Raw genomic sequence first — 22,962 nt, 5'->3', positions numbered from 1 at the left:
AGGAACAAAAAAAAAAAAAAACCCTATGAGTGACTTCAGAATGTTTTGAATAACTTATATTGTTTAAATGGGAATAGAAAACTGATCCATACCCATGATCCCAAACACAGAAAGAGTATTGTTACATCTATAAAAGAATTATACAAAAATAATTTCATAAATTAACGTGTTTAACTTTTATATCTATTTTACAATACAAATAACTTTATAATTTGACGAATCATATCAAATCATATCAGTTTATAAAATTATCTTTATGTAATGTTTTTATGGTTATAGTATTTCTAAAAAATAAATGTCAAAAAATGGGAGTGTCCGAAGTGTGGATTTGATGTATTAGAATAGGCAGGCAGAGATCAAAATTATTTGAAAAAGTAGTGGGAAACATATGATCCTCACATATAGCCCTAAATATGAATGAACCAAGAATAAAAAGCAAGGCAAGTAATGAAAAGATATGTGACTCAAACAGATACTCTTTGCAGTGCTTTAGACAAACTAAGGCGCGCAAATGGTGGATAGAATCATGGCATGTTTTAGAAATCTAAGATTCCCCAATTCTCTGCCTTGATCATGACGGAACAGTACTACTGCTACAAGACGAAGGCGTCCGACCCCATCTAACGATAAATCATCCATCCATATGTAATGCAATGCATGGTTCTGTGTAGCCAAACTTATCCTCCTACTCAGCACCCAAGTTTGTTCGTATTAGCGTGAGAAATAGACCGATCATCTAATAGAAAGAGATAGATTTAATTATTTATATTATATTTTAATATTGTGTTTGATCCAAATAATATAATAATTTATATTAGAGAAATGCATTAATTATAATTTTTTTTATAAAAATAAATTTATAAATTAACGTGTCATGATTTCATACGTTAAATTATAAAAATATTTTTATTATAAAGTATAACGTATTATATAAAATCATATTAATTATTATTTGTTGAAATAAGTTTTTAACCCAATCTAATCTTGATAATTTTCAAATGTAAATATTCTTTTACAAAGAGATTACACACTTTCATCTTCTCTTATGATAGAGCTTTAGCATTAGTCTAGTCAAATTTTGCCTAATTTTTATCAAAGCGGTTTGTATTAAAATAGTCAAAATTTCAACTCTCCACTTTTGAGTTATAATAAAGTGAAACTACTCTCCAAGTTTGGAGTTCTAGTTCATCTCCAAAATAATTTTTTAAGTCTAAAAATATTTTTCAAGTTTTACTGTTCTATGGTTCTACTGTTCAGTTCTCAAATTTTTTTTTTCCTCCTCCTTTAGTTGAAGTGTATTTGTTGGATAATTAAATTGAGAGAAAAAATAAAAAGAAAATAATAATTTTAAGTAAAAAATAAATTATTAATTAATATATAAAGTGTATTTGTAAACTATAATTTTTTTAAAATTATTATTAAAATACGTAATATTCTTATTTTGAATTTAGAATAGACAGTTTAATATGAATTAATATTTTCAATAGTTTTAACTTTAGCTAAAATTTTAACTTTTAATCAAATTTTAGAAGAGTTATTTGAGTGAGATAAGATAAAATAATTTTAAATATAAGTTAAGTAAATAAAAAATTGAATTAAAAATTATAAATGATGAATGATTTATTCTGTTCTAATAATAAGATGAGACTAATGAGAGTAATTCTTAACCCAAACGCCCTCTAATATGCAGTCGAGAGAGGGAAAAAAAAAAAAATCGCTGGAGAAAGAATGAATAGAGCGTAATTTCCGGATACGTGTCTTTCTCCCAATGGTCACTTTCACGAAGCCGTGTTATCAGCTGGTCCTAGGCTTTAAGTCAATATACATGAAGTCCCTGATCTAATCACCTTCGAACGGAGAGAAAATGGAAGCAACAGACAATCTTCTCACTTATTTTCCACGCAAGAACCGAGATTTTTATTAGCGGGTGATCTACCAACCAGGTGACTTTATAAAATACTCTCGCTTCTTTATTAAAATCCCCAAGCAATTCCCTTCCGTCTCCCTCTAATCCTGCCTGTTAATAACAGGACAAACCCTCTTCCCGAAATCAGCATTACTTTTCGTCTACCCTCAAAGACAGACGTCGTCTTGTGCTGCCCAATTGAAGATCGACACGTACCCCGTAAAGCTAACGACGTTATGGTGAGCCCTGAATGGTCATGTTTACCATCCCCGTTTGCCGGTTAATCAGAGGACAAAGAGCTCAGTACAGTACAGTAACCGTATGCACAAGGTAGGACAATAATTCCGTTCCGTTTCCAAAAGTGGTTGGAAAATTAATATTTTTATTAAAAAAATAAAAAAATATATTTAAAAGAAAAATATAAGAGAAAGAGTCAGTCACACACTCGCTCAGAGAAAACGAAAAGAGCGTGAATAAAGTTGTGGTGCTCTCTCCGCAGACGTACGAATAGTAATGGCAGCGGGCAATGATGCTGCAGTCTGCAGAAACGGTCTCAGAGAAAAAGGACGTAGTCGGAGACAGGCCAAAGAGATCGCAGAAAGTGGCTCTTGAATCGAGGAGATGATGCGGTTTCTCTTGTCTTAAGTTTGCCCTTAAATATAGAATTACATTTACCTTTTTATTGTTGCCGCTGTTGTTGTGTTCCGAGGTTATTTTGATTGTTCGGACGGTGATGATCGTCAATCGGCTGCGGATTGGTAGAGGTCTGTGTTGAGAATTTATCTGAGAAATGGCGTCTTCGAGTGTCCCGGTGGCTGGTAAAGTTTGATCAATTCCAGGGGCTTTGAATTGCGTTTTTTTGTTGATGATTAACCTGTTTGTTATATGAAGCAATCGGGAGTTTTAAAATCGCTGCTCTTTGTTTTTCTGGTGGTGGATGGTGTAGATTCGGAGGAGGATGCGCTATACAAGGAGCTGTGGCATGCATGTGCGGGACCTCTGGTCACGGTGCCTCGCCAGGGGGAGTTAGTTTTCTATTTTCCACAGGGTCACATCGAGCAGGTTCTATATATATATATATATCTCTTCGGATTTTGTTCAATTTCTTCTGCTCTTTTTCAATTCTTGATATGGAGTGCATATGTGCAATGCGTTTCGTTGAACTAATTTTGTTTGTATGTCTATATGTTATATGTAAATGTACGGATGCATATATAGGTGGAGGCTTCGATGAATCAAGAGGCTGAGCAGCAGATGCCAGCTTATGATCTTCCAGAGAAAATTCTCTGTCGCGTGCTCAATGTTCAATTGAAGGTAAAAAGCTTGCTGTCACTTAAAAATTTTGGAGGTGCACTTTTCTGTTTACTGCGGTGCTCCCATTCACGCTCTCAATTGAGTTGTTTTTACTTTATCCCCCTTTTCTTGGTACTGAACTGAAATTTAAACTTGATCGAGGAAGGCTGAACCAGACACCGATGAAGTGTATGCTCAAGTGACTTTGGTTCCTGAACTCCAGGTATGTGATTCTGAAAGTGATCGTTTAGGGAATTCCAGACGTAAATTTAAAATATGGAAATAATAAAAGTATGAATCTTATGTTTGTTCTGAACAGCAAGGCGAGAACTCGGTGGAGGAGAAGGGTACTTCGGCGTCTTCCCATCCTCGGCCTCGTGTATATTCCTTTTGTAAGACGCTTACGGCCTCCGATACAAGCACTCATGGTGGTTTCTCGGTGTTGAGACGCCATGCCGATGAATGCCTACCTCCACTGGTTGGTTTGGGCTCTTCATCTTATGTGTTTTAAGTGGCTCGCTTCTTTTGTTCTGTAATTGCATCATACCCTTGGTCTTCATTTGAGTTCTGAGAAGCATTGAAATTGTACCTTTCTTTGCAGGACATGTCCAAGCAACCTCCGACCCAGGAGTTGGCTACCAAGGATTTACATGGAAATGAATGGCGTTTTCGTCATATTTTTCGAGGTAATATCAAGTACCTTCAGTCACTCATGGTGGTGCCTAAATCTTGACCTAGCAATTATTTGATTCCTTGGTCCAATACACGCTTTCCAAAGTATCCGTTGTAAAATTTGATAGAAGCATGAAACTTGTCCTTACAATGTATTTATTAAAATGAGAAATCGTGAATTGTAAATGTAAATGTCAGGTCAACCAAGGAGGCATCTTCTGCAGAGTGGATGGAGTCTTTTCGTCAGCTCCAAAAAGCTTGCTGCTGGGGATGCTTTTATCTTCCTGAGGTTTGCTGTCTTTATTTTCAAACCAGTTTCTATGATTGTGATCCCAGTTACAGCTTGTCTTTGGTTCACTAATGACTACAGATTGTACCATGTTGCAACCATTTGATATGTGACATGTAAAATAGTTATGTGGTGGTAGATCATTTTTGTCTGATCAGTTTCTATATCCTTTTGCTCTAAGAGATGAAACTGGGGAACTTCGTGTGGGGGTAAGAAGAGCAATGAGGCACGGAAGTAATATTCCATCTTCTGTCATATCTAGTCACAGTATGCATATTGGTGTCCTTGCAACAGCATGGCACGCTGTTAATACGAGTACCATGTTCACTGTCTACTACAAGCCAAGGTGCGTAATTTATTCGTTACCTTCCTATGATTGAGTGACATTTTCTTATATACCACATTTACCTACCTAGAAAAAAAATATCTTAAACCACATGTAGAAACACATTGCAATTGATTCCATAACATGTCAATGAGTTGGTGTGGTCTTTGTTATATAGATATTGCATTCTTTTTCACACAAAGTGATATAGATTTTACTATTTAAGTAGAAATAGTTCCCTGAATGCCGGAGAAAGAAAAGAAAAAAATCACTTTCAACGTTGTTAATAGGAGGTCGTGTCTAGAGAGTTACTGCCAATTTCAGAGTGTCTAAAGTAGAGAATGAGAATATTGTTGATTGCAGGAATATTGTCTAAACTATACATTTCAACTGAAGTAATTGTCAGTCTCTGTCATGTTACAGTGCATGGTTTTTTTCGTGTGCTCTGATCTCCTGATATTGTCTAAAGCTATATTCATTCATGGAATAAATTATGCCTCTGTAAAATATTGAGCTTTATACATATTTTTGAATGCAGTAATGTCATACAAATTGAGTGTGTATGGTGTAATCCTGTTTATTTTTTTAAATCCCTGGCATACTGCTTTTCCAATCTATGAATTTCTTGTACATGATATGTTATAGGACTAGCCCAGCTGCATTTATCGTACCCTTTGATAAATATATGGACTCTGTCAAGAACAACTGTGCTATAGGGATGAAGTTCAAGATGAGGTTTGAGGGTGAAGACGCACCAGAACAGAGGTATGATCTTTTATTGAACCCTGCTTATCATTTTTCAAACTTTATGAAAAAAGGAGGAAAAATGAAAAGAGAATTTGGTTGATTTGTGGAACTTGTTGCCTCCATGGACTAGATTCTCTGGCACAGTGATTGGAACTGAGGATGCTGATTCTGTAAGGTGGCCCGGATCAAAATGGAGATGCCTGAAGGTACTAACTTACAGTGCATAAATCCTTGAATTTCATAATCCTTTACATGCTAAACCTTGTGTTCTTTTGCAGGTTCGATGGGATGAAACTTCTCCCATCCATCGTCCAGAAAGAGTTTCCCCTTGGAATATAGACCTTGCTTTGACTCCTACTCTGGATGCCCATCCAGTGTGCCGATCAAAGAGGCCTCGTGGGAACACGGTATCATCATCTACTGATTCCTTTGTTCCTACAAGGGAAGGTATAGAACAACTGGTGGACGCCTGCTTCCTAACTCTTTATTGTTTCACCTCTGTCTCTGTTATGCTGTGATTGCAGTTAATTTAGACACTGTTGTTAAGCTCCATCATTTACATGACCAGGTTTGCCTAAATCTAGTGTTGACCTTTCACCAGAGAAAGGGTTATTAAAGACCCTGCAAGGTCAGGCAATATCAACCATGGGAGTTATCTGTGCTGGGAATAATGAGTCGGACACTACTCAAAACCCCCCTTTATGGACTCAGACACAGGGTAAGAATCAAACTGAATCGAGTTTTGGTGAAAGAGTGGGACCGGATGCAAGTGCCCCTAAAATGATGCATGAGATGAACTATAGAAGTCCAGTATCAGGCTCTCTGACTCCAATGACTCCTTACGGGTTCCATTGGCCCTTTATTGATCAAAATGCTGATAATGCGGATCGATTGAAGAAGCGTGTTTTAGATCAGAATCAGAGATCAAATTTCTTTACATTTTCCCAGTCCATGTTGCATCCCTCATTTAATATGATGGAATGTGGCATGCAACATCCTGCACCAGCAGTTGAGCAGCATCCAGTTAATAGGTTGTTAGCTCTGCTGCCACCTACAAGTATCGAGGATTCTCCCTGTCCATCACTGATGAAACCACAGTCTCTGTTTTTGCAAAAAGAAGAAATGAAATCCAAGGGAGATGGCAGTTGCAAACTCTTTGGTATATCGCTCATTAGTAGTCATTTGACTACAGAACCGGCCACGCCACATGAAAATTTCATGCATGGGACAGAAGGGAAAATTGTTTCTCCATCAGATCGGCTGCAGGATTTGGTGTCTGACCCAGGGTCACAGAAAGCTGTGTGTCGTATTTCTTCAGAGATATCAATTAAAGATGATGAACGAACGAGGTCTTTTCAAGCCTCTGAGCGGCTTTCTAGAAATGTCCAGGACAGGCTCCAGAGCAGTTCAACCAGATCTTTTATCAAGGTTTTCTCCTTTTAGACAACTGAATGTAAAGTCTCACCCGTGTTTCTATCTAGAATTCATCGTCTTGTATCTGTTGAAAACAGGTTCATAAGCTGGGGGTTCCTGTTGGGCAGTCTGTGGATCTTACCAACTTTGACGACTACAACGGATTGATGGCAGAGTTGGATCATATGTTTGAGTTGAACGGTGAATTAATTGCTCCCAATAAGAGGTGGATGGTGGTTTTTACTGATAATGAGGGTGATATGATGCTTGTAGGAGATGATCCCTGGCGGTAAGTACTCAAGTTCTGCCTTTATCTGTTCTTTATTCCTCTCCTTTCTTTCTATCCTTCCACCAAGACCGTGTTTCTCCCCACTTAATTTCTTATATGTTCACATCATCATGTTTTAATTCCAATCACGTTTCCATATAATGCAGAGAGTTCTGTAGCATGGTCCGTGAGATCTTTATCTATACTCGAGAGGAGGTTCAGAAGATGCGACCCCAACCTTTGAATCCCAAAGTCAATCAGATCTCACCAGTTGCACGCCGAAAGATGGGTTCAAAATAATTGAATGATTTGACACTTCTTCAGGGGTGAGTCCCAAAAACAGGTTTGGTATCTACGACTTTACATGGTTGTTAATAAGTTTGGAATGCATTAACTCTGATTTTATAGGTAAACCTTAAAGATTGTTGTACTTCCTGGTAACCCATTGGACATTAGTTTAATGTAACTCACAATATTTCTGCCTTAATTGGGAGAGACAAAATAAGGGAGATTTTGCTGTGCATTCTCAACTCAGATGGCTGATTTAACTAGGAATTTAGAAGCCATTTTATTCTCATCGCGTTTGTTCAGGTTGTGAAGCTGGCAAGTCTACGTTTTAGGGTGTGCGGGGGCACTGGCCTTTGAAGGAAGCCCTTATCTTTTGCAGTCGATGCTTAACAGTATAAACTGTCTACTACACGCAGTTTTGGTTCAATTGCAAATCACTGTAGTATATAGTGTTTTTTTTTTTTTTGGTGGGTTGGATAAGGAAAATTGCTGTATTTAATGTACAGATAATTTGCCTATAATGTTCGAGTGATAGTATATGCCCAGAGGTAGAAAGTATTTAATACCCTTGTAAATTGTCATGATCTTTTACTTTACGATTAATGCTAGATATAGTCGTGGAGATCGAGATTCACTACTAAAAACTATTTTTCTTTCCATCTAGGTCCCGTATTTATTCATTTTTTTCAAATGGATTGTGCGATGCTGCTTGCACAATACAGGACTATAAATGTCATTTATCTGAATCTCTATTGTTTGATGCTGCTTGCACAATACAGGACTATAAATGTCATTTATCTGAATCTCTATTGTTTAATCTGTTGTGCGATTCGAGACTCAGCTTTCTTAGTGATTCTTGAAAATTGTTAATTTTAATTTCTGTTTATAAGCTAATTATGTTTTCTTGTCTAATGTGGAATTATTTGACTACTAACTCTAATAAATTAGATAAAAAAAAAAAATACAAACATTTCCTCACTTTTGAATTTCAAATTGTCAAACTCATTGTAAAGGGTACAAAAGAACTCAACATTTCTTATTTTGAGATTGTATATACCACCTCTAATTCCTCATCAGTCATTAGATTAATTATTAGTAAGTAATTTAATGGTTGATAAATAATGTCATGATATTAAGATAGGTAGATCAGAGTTAAAACGAGGATGTAATATGCAGTATTTTTTCTTTCCATTAAAATAGACCGTTAAACAATGATAGGTCAATGCTTTTCTACCCGCAATGGCAGAGCTGAGCCATTCCTGTATTCACCATCCAATAATCGGTTCAGGTGCACAGCACCATCGCTCTCGAAAAAGTCGCGGTGAAGGGCTTTCACACATTGTTCAGCTTCACGATCATTTACTACCAATGAAATGTTCACCTGGTTGATACCAACGGTAAGTACTTAGTATTTTTTATCATGATTGCTTTTTGAAAAAATGCTACAGTATTTACAGGAATTATGATAGAAATACCTTGGATGCCCCTTGTGATATCATCTGAACATTAACTCCATTGCTTTGTAGAACACGAAATACCTGCCAAGGAGGAGGTTTTATCCTATGAAAAAAATGGAAAGAAAATCTGTTGTGCTAATGACACAAATCTAAGATTCAATTTCAGTATATGAAATATTGAAATGAATATAGCTCATGATAATCTCCACTAAGTTTTATGAAGGAATAACACCTTCTCCAGCATCAACGAGGAACGCTGAGCATTGCCAATGAGAGAGATGATTGATCTGTGTTGCATGAGATTCACCTCTGCAACTTTCTCAAGCTCTTCCACTACACGTTCAAGTTCCTGATCAGATAGGAAATCGGTGCAAATGGATTTAATACGCCAATTGGAGTTAAGAAAATAAATAATGTTCATAGACTTGCCTGCTGGACCAGTTCTCTGCTCCAAAGTTTAGAAGGGTCTAATGTCAAAGATATACTAACTTCACTAGTAGCGACAGCGTCCACAGATATGCCCAAACCTTCGAATATTGAGAACACCTACTGGGAGAAATATATAGAGCAAATAACATTACCACTAGCATAAGCCATGAAGGCAACAGGTGGAAGAACAAATTCAAGTTAAAGAAACATTTTCTAACCTTTGCAAGGAAGCCAACTTGACCAAGCATGCGGGTACTGACTATATCCACCATGCTAACATTATGCTTTACAACTATGCTGGTCAGCTCAGCCTGTAATTCATTAATTACGTGAAGAAAATGGTCAGTACTGTTGAATTCCTCCACACATTACGATGAAAAAGCTTCACTTGCAACAAACCTTGCTCATATCTCTTGTTTTAGTAATGAGGGTGCCGGGAGCTTGAGGGTTGTATGAATTCTTGACCCTAACAGGGATATCACCCTCTCTGGCTGGTCTCATGGATTGTGGGTGTAGGACCTGCATACAGGGCATAATATGAAAATTTCCCTCGTGCCCTCGTCTTCACCAAAAATCGAAGTGCAACAGCCCAAGCTTATCTCTCAGACATTAACATTTTGGTTTTTGAAAAATGCTAGCCGAATCCCAATAATTTATTTTATCACAATTACATATGTGCAACAGTGCACATAAAAGTATAACATGGATACTGCTATGAACAGACTCAACCCAAAAACACGCTTTGGTTGCTTGGTACTTAAGGAACCAGACCAAAAGTTGGCAAAATTATGTTTCATTAAGTGCGTACACGTTAAAAATATATCTACCTTTGCATCAAGAATACCCTGGAAGACACCCTTAAATGCTTATTTTTTTGATGGAAATATGCTTCATTGCATTCATTCATAGACGAAGTTACAATTGTGACTTATCAATACAGGAGAACCAGATTATAAGTCAACTAACGCAACTGCTCAGGAGCTTCCCTGCTAACAAATTTCTTTGTGACGGACATTGTCTAAACTTCTACACCTTCACTCCTGACAGCAGTTAACAGAGAAGGCGCTCTGTCAAACCAGAGCTAAAACAACATTTCTTCCGAAGAAGAGAGGTACACCACGCTCCATCCTCCCCAGGAGGAGGAGTACAACCACACTCTCTCCTCCCAATGAGGAAGAGTACTAACCCCTACTTTCTTCCAGAAGAGGAGTAGGACAAACACCCAACTTCCTTCAAAGAGGAGTGGGACTCTAGTCTTTTTTATTATTTAATAAAACTAAAATAGACTACCTACAAAACAAAAACTGATAATGGGCTGTAAAGGCCCAGCCGAGGAGTACTAACGATAAGCAAATGAGCCCAGCTGAGCTAAAGGCCCAACTTGTAGGTGCATGGGGGCCCAACCCATTAGGGTTTTATCTCAACACTCTGCCACCGCCGCCCAACGTCATCCCTCCTAGCCTCTGCATCTTCCCGTGCCCGGCACCTTCTCAGCCCTGCACTGCTCTCATCAAAACCGGTTTGTTATCCATTAGGGATGCACGTTCTCCATCTGCTCTGGCAAGCTGCTGCCCTTGCCCTCCTCCCAGCACCGAACCATCCCCCACCTCCCGGTTCAACCTCTCACATCGTCTTCGACCTCTCGCATTACCGGTACTCCAATCGGCACCACCATTTTGGACTTACAGAGACAAAGCCAGAGCAAAACCAGATATCTCCGACATCCATGCACAGAGCATCAGGAGTTTATTCACCATTTGACTAAGAGCAGCTCTTTGAAAAACAGAGATCTCCAAAAACCAGAACAACTCTTAACAATATGAAACGCACGAAAGTAGAAAAACAGAAAAAACAAGCAACCACCATTTAACTGCGTCGCTTGAAACTCCAAACAACATCCATGAAGACAACCACCGTGAGCTGCGCTCGAGATCCACCCAGGAAAAGCTTTATCCCCTCCATGCATCTCGGCATGCGTCCCCAAAAAAACCTCTGTTTTCCATGGATAAAATAGAGTTCCTATAACCCATAGTAAAGCACCCCAACCAGCAAGTTAAACCATCTCCATGAGCAACTTCCATGACCAGCCCACGCCTTAAACCTAAAAAATGTCCCCTCAGAAGACCGAAACCAACCGGTCAGGAACACCTACCATTTGAAGCCGAAAACCTCCACCTCCACCATGGAATGTCACTCCACCCAGTTGGGTGATTTGTTAATGAAGGGAGCTCAGCAAAAACAACTAGTCATCGGTCTTTCAATGGACATCAACACAGCCAAACTGCTTTTATTTACCAAAGGAAAAAAAAAAAACAGAAATGAGACGATGGAGGAGAGAGAGAGGAGCCGGAGCTCCACCTCCCTCAAACGGCTTTTCCTGAACTTTTCCTAGAGAGAAGGGAGAGTTTCTCTCACTAGGGTTTTCTCCACTACTACTATACCTATCTTCGGACCCCCTTAAATGCTTATTGGAATTTGGATTCATGTTTCCTATAAATGGACATCAAAGTGCAACAGGAGGGCTCTACAAACGAAGCTCCTCTATCTCTCTAAATCCCAACTTCTGTCTGGTACATAGTACTGGACGCATTGGTGTCTCTATATACAATTGCAAACATATATTTGCAGAATTAGACCTTTCATTTGACTGTATTAGATTATGTATATTTAAAATTTTACATAGTTATAAATAATATTTCAACAACTTTGAAGATGTACTACTCACTCTACAAATGTTATTTTATTAATTTTTTTCTCTAACCTCCCACTCTATCTCTCTCTCTCACAACCCTTTCCTCTTCTTCCTCCCTCGACAACACAACAAAACCTTCACATTCACCTTCATTTTATTATTATAATATATTATATTCTTTTAATCATTTTATTATATTTGTATTATTAATGCCTAATGTATGTAGTGGGTGCTAATTGCAAAATATATAAAATTAATTAAATTTAGGAAAAAATTAATAATAAAAAAATAATTTATTATTATTTTGGCTCAAATATGCATAATCCAACATGGGAGTTTTTTTTGATTGGCAAAGTCAATCTTCAAAATGTGATTTTGGATATCCATATAGAAAAACTAACGCTAATGCTTCTTGTTGAACCCAAGATTTCAAGTTTTGTGTAATTATATATTTACATATAAATTTTGATGATAACAAATGAATTCAAAGAATAAAGAAGTCTCAAACTCAAGTTGTCTACACAATGGAGTCAAGCACATTAAGGAAACAAGCATGAGCAAGAAGGGAACAAGTTCACATTAAAATTATAGAGTAATGTTGTAAATCTCTTCAAAATTCGAAATTAGGATTAATGCTCAAAATTAATATTTTATCATAAGGCATTAAAATATATTTTTCACATGTGCATGAATATTTTTTGAAAATTATACTTGAAAATTTTGAAAGATGATTGATTGTCATCTTTTACATGTGCATGCCTTGATTAAAGGGTTGAACTTTGAAAATATTAAAGATGATTGATTGTCATCTTTCACATGTGCATGTTTTATTTGAATATTTTCAAAAGTGATTGATACTTTTTTGGACTTATACAAAAGGTAGATAATTTTGTTTGAAAAATTTGAAAAGTAAAGTATGCTCATTTTGTCATATGCAAAAAGTAAAAGATTAGGTTTGAATTTTTTGAAAAGGAAAGTGTGCTCATTTTGTCATATGCCAAAAGTAAAAGATTATGTTTGATTTTTTTAAAAAGTGAATGATGTTGTCTTTGACATGTGAATCTTTTTAAATTTGAATATGAAGTCTCATATGCCTATAAATAGATCATTTAAGAGCTTCACATTCACAACACCAAGAGCATACAACATTCATTCAAAACTTTCATTCTCTCTTCTCTAAGCATTGAGCATTAATCTTTGTTCATTTTGAGAGATATAGTTTGCACTGTATTGTTCTTATTTCACTCATTGAGGAGTGTTTTCTGATAACTTACCTACTATCAGCTTTTGTATCAGAAAAAGGGTGTGTTATAACCCTTGTGCATGTAGAAAGTATTCTACACGGGGAATAGTTGAATCATCACGTGTAAGGTGATTGCAAGTGTAGAGGGTGTTCTACACGGATCCTTTGTAGCGGTGTTGTTCAAAGGTGTAATAGGTTTCTATATCCACCTGAAGGAGGTTGAATAGTGAATTTGGGAATCCTCAAGGGGTAGCTTGAGGCGAGGACGTAGGCAGTGGGGCCGAACCTCGTTAACATACTGAGTTTGCTTCTCTCTTACCCTTACTCTTTATATTTATTGTTATTTCATATTTTGTTTATATTTTATATTATATATTTGATTTATAATTGTTATTTTTTTAATACAACTCAATTCACCCACCTCTTGTGTTAGTCATCTGGGCAACAATTGGTATCAGAGCTAAGAGCTCTATTATAAGATTAACTATCTTTTGAGTTAAGATCTTATGGCTAACATTGCAGCTTCATTTGGTGAAGGTCAATCTAGCAGTCGGCCTCCACTCTTTTGTGGAGATAATTACTCATTCTGGAAAGTTAGAATGAGAATATTTCTTCAAGCTCAAGGTAGAGAAATCTGGAAATGTATTGTAAATGGACCTTATATTCCAACAAAAGTGGTTGATGGAGTAAAGGTCAAAAAGGAAGAAGAAGAGTTTGATCGTGAAGACGATAGACTTTATACTTTAAATTTAACTGCTATGAATTTATTATATAATACTCTTAATGGAAATGAATTTAATAGAATAACGAATTGCGCTACGGCAAAGGAAATTTGAGATAATTTGGAAGTAACTTATGAAGGAACTTTGCAAGTCAAGGAATCAAAAATTTATATTCTTACTCATGAATATGAAATGTTTAAGATGAATGATGATGAATCTATTTCTAGTATGCACACTCGTTTTACTAACATCATAAACAGCTTGACAGCTTTTGACAAAATTTATTTCAAGGTGAAGATAGTAAGAAAAATTGTCAACTCTTTACCAAAACGTTGGGAATCAAAAGTTACAGCGATTCTTGAAGCTAGAGACCTCAAGAAGCTCGAAGTCAATGAACTCATCGGGTCACTTATCACCCATGAGTACACATTGAAAAGAGGAGAAGAAGAAGGAAAGCCAAAGAAGAGCTTAGCGCTTAAAGCTGTTTCTCATGAAAGTGAAAGTGATGAAGATGAGGAAAATGACGATAAAGATGAAGAAGTTGCGATGATAACAAGAAGAATTCAGAGGTTCTTGAAGAAAAATAGAACTCATCCGAGGAAATCCTTCAAAAGGTTTTCTAAGAAAGATTCAGGTAAAAATGACACTTTAATTTGTTATAAATGCAATAAACCTGGTCATATTAAGCCAGATTGTCCTCTACTAAAGAAAGATCGAAACAAGGGCAAGAAAGCAATGAAAGCTACATGGGATGATGATTCAAGTAGCTCAGATAGTGAAGCAAGCAATGAAGAATCAACAAATCTTTGTCTTATGGCTAAAGATGACATTGAGGTATGCATGAAGTCATCCACAAGTAAAAATAAGTGGTTTTTAGATAGTGGATGTTCAAGACACATGACGGGAGACAAGACTAAGTTCTTTGATCTTAGATCTAAAGAAGAAGGACACGTGACATTTAGAGACAACTCGAAAGGGAAGATCGTGGGAATATGTAAAATTGGTAATGAATCTTCTCTCATAATTGAATATGTTCTACTTGTTGAAGGTTTAAAACATAATCTTTTGAGCATAAGTCAATTATGTGATAAAGGATTTACAGTTACTTTCAAAATGGATAAATGCATTATTTTGAATGATCATGATTGTAATATTTGTTTTATTGCTTTTAGAAACAATAATGTTTATACAATCGATTTTGAAGAAATTACTTTACAAGATGCTATTTGCTTTTCAGCTCAAAATGAAACTAGTTGGCTATGGCATAGAAGATTAGGTCATGCCAATATGGAACTTATTTCCAAACTTTCAAAAAATGATCTTGTGAGAGGTTTACCAAAAACAAATTTTCTTAAAGACAAAATTTGTGATGCATATCAATTTGGTAAACAAACAAAAACTTCTTTTAAAACTAAGAAACATATTTCCACTACTAGACCATTGCAACTGATACACATGGATCTTTTTGGACCAAATAGAGTTGCAAGTCTAGGAGGAAAATATTATGCATTTGTTATTGTTGATGATTTCTCTAGATATACTTGGGTCATCTTTCTTGCTCATAAAGATAAGGCACATAATGCCTTTACCAAGTTATGCAAGAGAATTCAAAATGAAAAGGGTTATACTATTTCAAGTATCCGAAGTGATAGGGGAAAAGAGTTTGTTAATAAAAATATTGAAACATTTTGTGATGAAAACGGTTTTGTGCATAATTTTTCTGCTCCTCGAACTCCTCAACAAAATGGGGTAGTAGAGAGGAAAAATAGATCTCTTCAAGAGATGGCAAGAACAATGCTCAATGAGAACAACTTGCCTAATTATTTTTGGGCCGAAGTGGTAAGTACTGCATGTTATGTTATAAATAGAGTTATGCTAAGGTCTAAGTTAGATAAAAACCCCTATGAGCTTTGGAATGAGAAAAAGCCTAACATTGGTTACTTTCATGTATTTGGATGCAAATGTTTTATTTTGAATGACAGGGATAATTTAGGCAAATTTGATGCAAAATCTGATGAATGTATCTTTTTCGGGTATTCTACTAATAGTAAAGCTTATAGAGTATTCAATAAAAAGGCTTTGACTGTACAAGAATCTATGCATGTAGTATTTGATGAATCTAATTCTTCACTCTCCAAGAAATCTATTGATGAAGAAACAGGAGGTATAAATAATACGGAAAGTTTCAATCTCAACAAAGAGAAAACAATAGAGGAAGTTCAACATGGAGCCATCAGGAAAGATCATCAAAATTTAATACAAGATGCAACCAAACAGTGAAAATTTGTGAAAGATCATCCAGTGGAACAAATTTTGGGAGAACCTTCACAAGGTGTAAGTACTCGATCATCTCTTAGAAATATTTGCAATCATACTGCTTTTCTATCTCAAATTGAACCCAAAAATATTGATGATGCACTTCTTGATGAATCTTGGATTCTAGCTATGCAAGAAGAGTTAAATCAATTTGAAAGAAATGATGTTTGGACACTTGTTCCTAAATTCAAAAATCATACTATTATTGGAACAAAATGGGTTTTTAGAAACAAGAAAGATGAATCCGGAGTCATTACTAGAAATAAGGCTCGACTTGTAGCTCAAGGTTTTAATCAAGAAGAATGAATCGATTATGATGAGACATATGCACCTGTCGCAAGATTAGAAACTATTCGAATGCTACTTGCATATGCTTGTTATAAAGATTTCAAATTTTTTCAAATGGATGTTAAAAGTGCTTTCTTAAATGGTTTTATAAATGAAGAGGTATATGTTGAGCAACCTCCAGGTTTTGAAAATCATATTTCCCCAAATCATGTTTTCAAACTCACAAAAGCACTATATGGACTTAAACAAGCTCCTAGAGCTTGGTACGAGAGACTCAGTGGTTTCTTGATTGAAAAAGATTTTTCAAGAGGAAAAATCGACACAACTCTTTTCATTAAATATGAAAATGATGATATTCTTTTGATTCAGATTTATGTTGATGATATAATATTCGGTGCTACTAATGAAAATATGTGTCAAATTTTTGCTAAGACTATGCAGGAAGAATTTGAGATGAGCATGATGGAAAAACTTACATTCTTTCTCAGATTACAAATTAAGCAAGCAAAAAGTGGGACATTCATCAATCAATCAAAATATATTAAGGAATTACTGAAGAAGTTTGGGATGAAAAATGCTAAGGAAATTGGAACACCAATGAGCCCATCAACTAAACTTGATAAAGATGAATCCAGTAAGCCAGTTGACTCGAAGATATATCGAGGTATGATTGGTAGCTTATTATATTTAACGGCCAGTAGATCAGATATTATGTTTAGTGTGTACTTATGTGCACGCTTTCAATCATCTCCAAAAGAATCACATTTAATTGCAGTTAAGCGCACTTTTAGATATCTTAGTGGTACAATTAACCTAGGGTTATGGTACCCTAAGCACACATCTTTCGATCTAATCAGTTACACAGATGCAGATTATGCTGGTTGTAAAATAGATCGAAAAAGCACTAGTGGAGCATGTCATTTCTTAGGTCATGCACTAGTTTTCTGGTTTAGTAAAAAATAAAATTCTGTTGCACTATCTACTGCTGAGGCAGAATATGTTGCTGCGGGTAGTTGTTGTGCTCAAGTTCTCTACATGAAGCAACAACTTGAAGATTTTAAACTCATGTATAATCACATTCCAATCAAATGTGATAATACAAGTGCTATAAATCTTTCAAAGAACCCAATACAACATTCTAGAACTAAGCATATTGAAATAAGATATCATTTTCTTCGAGATCATGTGCAGAAAGGCGATATAGTACTAGAATTCACAAACACACACGATCAGTTAGCAGATATTTTCACAAAGCCTTTACCAGAAGATAGATTATGTATAATCAGAAGAGAAATAGGTATGATGCATGCTATGAATATCTCTTAAAAAATAGACTAGAGTCAATAAAAATAGAGATAGCTTTTTTTAAATACTTTTATATAAACTTGAGATTCTTAGCTTCATATTTAAGACACTCATTCTCTTCATACAATATCATGTCATTCTTATCCATGGGAACCGGCAAATGGAATAAAGAATCTAATAAATATTTCAACTGTTTATTCTTCTGTCGAATGATTCATTCCCTTGTGTGAGACTCTTGAACAATTCGTTGAAGTACAACAATTTGTTCTTTGAGCTTTTCAACTTCATGATTTTTGGCTTGTAGCCGCTGAGAAAAAGCAACAATAGAGAAAGAGTAGCGAGTCCCAAGACTCACCAAGTCATAAATAGCATCAGAATCTGACTTATTAGTCAGATTATTATTTTCCTGCTGCAACATGGCACCAATGGCAGCCTCAGAAAGGACAGGAGGTTGAGATGCAGAATGCCTCATGGATGGATCTAGAGAAATGTTAGAAGAATGAGCCATTGAGAAAAGAATAGAAGGCTTAAAACGAGAATGTTGAAAGAATGCAGATGAGTTATAGAGATGAGAAGAAAACTTGATGCGGATTGGATGAACTTCAGGACTGATTTTATAGAGATAGCATAAAGAACAAGACAAGCTATCATCCAAGTCAAAGAGTAATGTATTTTTTCCCGATCGGTGAAAATGACATTTTTTTAGAAACTCGGAGCCTTCAATCTCGTTTGTCAACAACATCAGGCGATTTTTTCAAATCTCCAGCCGCACTTGTCGGGTCACAGACGGATGAAATTTATTTTTTTTAACTATCTACAGTGTCTACTAACGCACCGTTTTCTTCAGATCAAAAGGGGGAGAAGTATTAGACTAGAACATTAACATTGTTTGAATTGCTAAACTTATTATATATGCTTGGAATTATATTTATACTTTTGCTTGAAAAACTAACGCACATTCTCAGGGGGAGTTTAACTATTAATACAGCTTTCAGGTTCTATCAAGTATTTGTCATCATCAAAAAGGGAGAGATTGTTGAACCCAAGATTTCAAGTTTTGTGTAATTATATATTTACACATAGATTTTGATGATAACAAATGAATTCAAAGAATAAAGAAGTCTCAAGCTCAAGTTGTCTACACAATGGAGTTAAGCACATCAAGGAAACAAGCATGAGCAAGAAGGGAACAAGTTCACATTAAAATTATAGAGTAATATTGTAAATCTCTTCAAAATTCGAAATTAGGATTAATGCTCAAAATTAATATTTTATCATAAAACATTAAAATACATTTTTCACATGTGCATGAATATTTTTTGAAAATTATATTTGAAAATTTTGAAAGATGATTGATTGTCATCTTTTACATGTGCATGCCTTGATTAAAGGGTTGAACTTTGAAAATATTAAAGATGATTGATTGTCATCTTTCACATGTGCATATTTTATTTGAATATTTTCAAAAGTGATTTATACTTTTTTGGACTTATACAAAAGGTAGATAATTTTGTTTGAAAAATTTGAAAAGTAAAGTGTGCTCATTTTGTCATATGCAAAAAGTAAAAGATTAGGTTTGAATTTTTTGAAAAGGAAAATGTGCTCATTTTGTCAAATGCCAAAAGTAAAAGATTAGGTTTGATTTTTTTAAAAAGTGAATGATGTTGTTTTTGACAATTGAAAAAGAAGAACCTTTTATTTGAATTTTTTGAAAAAGTGAATAATGTTGTCTTTGACATGTGAATATTTTTAAATTTGAATATGAAGTCTCATATGCCTATAAATAGATCATTTGAGAGCTTCACATTCACAACACCAAGAGCATACAACATTCATTCAAAGCTTTCATTCTCTCTTCTCTAAGCATTGAGCATTAATCTTTGTTCATTTTGAGAGATATAGTTTGCACTGTATTGTTCTTATTTCACTCATTGAGGAGTGTTTTCTGATAACCTACCCACTATCAGCTTTTGTATCAGAAAAAGGGTGTGTATAACCCTTGTGCGTGTAGAAAGTATTCTACACGGGGAATAGTTGAATCATCACGTGTAAGGTGATTGCAAGTGTAGAGGGTGTTCTACACGGATCCTTTGTAGCGGTGTTGTTCAAAGGTGTAATAGGTTTCTATATCCACCTGAAGGAGGTTGAATAGTGAATTTGGGAATCCTCAAGGGGTAGTTTGAGGCGAGGATGTAGGCAGTGGGGCCGAACCTTGTTAACATACTGAGTTTGCTTCTCTCTTACCCTTACTCTTTATATTTATTGTTATTTTATATTTTATTTATATTTTATATTATATATTTGATTTATAATTATTATTTTTTTAATACAACTCAATCCACCCCCATTCTTGTGTTAGTCATCTGGGCAACACTCCTCTCTTTTTAGATCCCAACTTCTGTCCGATATGCATACTGGGCATTCTCTAAAAGCTGTGACACTTCAACAAACTGGTCTACTCCAGCTTGAGTCACAAACAATTTCTAAACTGCAAGAAGCAAGATAATGATAAAACCAACCTGAGCACCAAAGCATGCGAGCTCCTCTGCCTCGTCAAATGTCAAATAAGGTACAGGTTCAGCACCTGGATATATGGTAGGGTCACAGGTCAAGACGCCATCAACATCTTTCCACACCTGTTAAAATTTTCAGTTAAGCTGGAATATAAGTCTGTTAATATCTATCAAAAGAGGATTCACATAAATTTCTCTACAAAAATTTCTATACTAAAATTAGTTCCAGATAGAAAGTGTTTATGAATACATGCATGAGTCTGCCCATGTGCACGTATGAATTCTTCCAGTAAGTGAATTCAGGTTCTGATTCTGACCTGAATTTCCTGCAAGCCTAAAGCTTTGCCAATGGTTGTAGCAGTCAAATCACTACCGCCCCTACCCAAGGTGGTAACCGCACAAGATTTCCGGCCCTACAGTAAGAGAAAGCACATAGCATGACTGCAAAATCCTGCTAATATACTAAAAGATTAGAGTAGAGTAACTCCTCAGCAGTGAAATGAATGCAACTGCAGTTCAGTAAGACCTTCCCAAGGAAGCCGGTAACAACGGGAATTGCAGGATCCTTAACCCAATCACCATGTAATCTCTTGGCAACAGCTGGGTAAGTTGCTTCCAAGATGTCTGCATTCGTGAAATCGTCTGTGGTTATAAAACCAACATCAAATGCATCGTACTGCAAAATTCACATAGTAACATATTGTAAGTTGCGGCTGAAATTAATGGTTGGAAAACAAGAGTAAACAAATGATGAAGAATAATACATACTTGGCGTGCCCTAATACCGATTTTATTCAGATAAGCAGCAAAGATTCTCGTGGACATGCACTCGCCAAATGAAACCAAGTAGTCTTTCGTACGGGGTGTTAACTCTTTCATCATAGCTATTCCTTTCAGTAGTTGCTCCAGTTCTTCCAAGAGAGCTGTAAAATATCACGCGTGCGAGCATAAAAAATAAACCTTTATTACCCACCTCAAGATGACAAGATCAGACAATTCTTTAGCACATTCAGAATAAGTAACTGATTTCCATAAACAAAAAGAAAGACTCTTTAGGCGCTTAAATTAGGAGTCCTAACCAGAGACCACAGAGCGATCAACACCAAGTTCTTCTACCGTCCTGAAAATGATTAAAAAAAAAAACTTTCTTATCATGGAAAAATGGCTATAGGGCGCCATTTCTCTAACAGTAATTAAAACAATTCAAAATAGAAAGAAATTATTATGTAACCGTCAAACCTAAGATGCAGCTCCTTTACAGATCCCAATTGCTCAATTTCCGAAGCATTAGAGACGCCACAACTGACAGCCTTCTCTCCGGCCTTCATTACAAGCATTCAACTTCATAATTATCGCTCGCAATACGACATGATAAAAATTTTAAATTTCTTCTTCTTTTGTTCGTGTGTAAATTACCACAAGCAGTTTGTTAGTAGTTTTTCCTATAGCAGAGAGAACAACGACGGGCCGTTCCTCGGGAAAACTGAGAATAAGAGTGGCGATCTCTCTCATCCTCTCCGCCGACGCCACGGACGATCCACCGAACTTCATCACACACGTGAAACCCTCCGCATTTCCACCAACGAATTGTTTCCCTATCACGTTTTCTTTAAGCACAGCCTGCACTCCCCCTCGATTCTTGGCACCGACTTTTACTAGCTTCATCGTGGCCGCTCTCTTCCTAGAAGAATCGCCAATTTTCTCACAGAACAATCTAGAGCGTGAAGCTACGGAATTCGAGAATCCGAGCCGGTTCATGAATCTGTGACTAGAAAATTTGACACCGTGTGCGTGCAACGAAGCTGCCATTGTTGCAGAGAGTGGATATACCCAGATGTTGTATCGGCGAATTACGTAGTCTTGGATTTCCTCAATTTGGAGAGCAAAAATTCGAAAGCAAAAATGCAGGAGAGGCTTTTATGCGTCCGTTATGATAGTTTAGACTTTGGATATCGGAGCTGAGGGAGGGTGGTGAGGAGGGAAAGTCGTAAGAAAAATAGATATCGTGCGCTGCGGCGGGAAGCCGTTTCTTTCGCGGTAAATTTAGGTTTTGTTTTGTTTTGTTTATTTGTTTGTTTGTTTGTTTTGTTTTTTTTTCCTTCTTCTTCTTGGTTTTCTCTCCTCCAGCGTTTTCTCTCCAGAATGCTCATCGCTCCACCCAGAAAAACTTTTCGTTCATCGGGGGAGGGGGGTTGGTGCTCCACCTTCCCTCCTCACTGTTCACGCCTTTATTTTCAGTTATTATTATTATTATTATTATTTTTAGTTTATTTCTGTTAGCACCATTAATCTTTGTCGATATGTTGCTTTCCGGCGACCTAGAGTGGACACATGCCCCTTCTCCAATTGCTGATCGACTATCTGGCAGAAGAAATCCATCCATTCATGCGGCACGTTTGCCTCACGCGTGGCTTCTACTGCTCGTGATCCTCACGCACCACCACATCTCGCTCTCTGCCATCACGCATGGCAGTTTCTAGATCTGCAGTCTCTCTTTCAAATCCGATTGCTTTCTTCACTCTAGCTATGGCGCATACGTGGTCTGTACGCGCTACCACCACCAATTAAGTCTTCTCATCATCAATTCGTCACTGTTTTCGGTTGTTACATTATGTTTCCACTTTTCTTAACTAAAGATTGAGTAAAGTGGATGTGACAGTTACTTCCAACCAGTCTAAACCAACACGTTGTAGCACGCCCCTTTGTACTGCGGCTTCTAACTGCAATTTTATAGTCTTTTCATCAGACTATTTAAAACCCGTCACCAAACGGTCTCCCTTTGTGAGAATTGGGTGT

The 22,962-nt window shown here is 36.4% G+C and overlaps 1 protein-coding gene and 1 pseudogene across 7 annotated transcripts; one reads left to right on the top strand and one right to left on the bottom strand.

Moving 5' to 3' along the window:
- The first annotated feature begins 2,344 nt into the window (after positions 1 to 2,344).
- Positions 2,345 to 8,797, top strand: LOC122313229 (auxin response factor 2B-like). Of its 7 annotated transcripts, XR_006243333.1 has the most exons (16): positions 2,345 to 2,724; positions 2,853 to 2,968; positions 3,125 to 3,220; positions 3,366 to 3,422; positions 3,519 to 3,677; positions 3,801 to 3,885; positions 4,070 to 4,160; positions 4,342 to 4,506; positions 5,131 to 5,250; positions 5,363 to 5,438; positions 5,511 to 5,679; positions 5,801 to 6,660; positions 6,744 to 6,934; positions 7,081 to 7,256; positions 8,420 to 8,598; positions 8,728 to 8,797. XR_006243333.1 is itself a non-coding variant. In XM_043128035.1 (15 exons), the coding sequence occupies exons 1-14, from the start codon at positions 2,697 to 2,699 to the stop codon at positions 7,211 to 7,213; spliced, it is 2,346 nt and encodes a 781-aa protein (XP_042983969.1). In that variant the 5' UTR covers positions 2,345 to 2,696; the 3' UTR covers positions 7,214 to 7,239; positions 8,420 to 8,797. The 7 variants fall into 7 exon arrangements, 6 of the variants coding, with proteins under 6 accessions (XP_042983969.1, XP_042983968.1, XP_042983967.1 ...); XM_043128035.1 differs by having other exon boundaries at positions 7,081 to 7,239; positions 8,420 to 8,797; XM_043128034.1 differs by having other exon boundaries at positions 8,420 to 8,797.
- On the bottom strand, positions 8,421 to 22,385 carry LOC122312749 (annotated as a pseudogene).
- Positions 22,386 to 22,962: the final 577 nt, after the last annotated feature.

The sequence above is a fragment of the Carya illinoinensis genome, chromosome 6 (assembly GCF_018687715.1).
Source record: "Carya illinoinensis cultivar Pawnee chromosome 6, C.illinoinensisPawnee_v1, whole genome shotgun sequence".
Classification (NCBI taxonomy): domain Eukaryota; kingdom Viridiplantae; phylum Streptophyta; class Magnoliopsida; order Fagales; family Juglandaceae; genus Carya; species Carya illinoinensis.
This window is presented reverse-complemented; position numbering and strand designations above follow the sequence as displayed.

Coding starts and splice junctions, on each gene's coding strand:
- LOC122313229 (XM_043128035.1), top strand. CDS start 2,697: ATGGCGTCTTCGAGTGTCCCGGTGGCTG. Junction 2,725..2,852: donor TTCGAGTGTCCCGGTGGCTG/GTAAAGTTTGAT, acceptor TGGATGGTGTAG/ATTCGGAGGAGGATGCGCTA. Junction 4,507..5,130: donor ACTGTCTACTACAAGCCAAG/GTGCGTAATTTA, acceptor GATATGTTATAG/GACTAGCCCAGCTGCATTTA.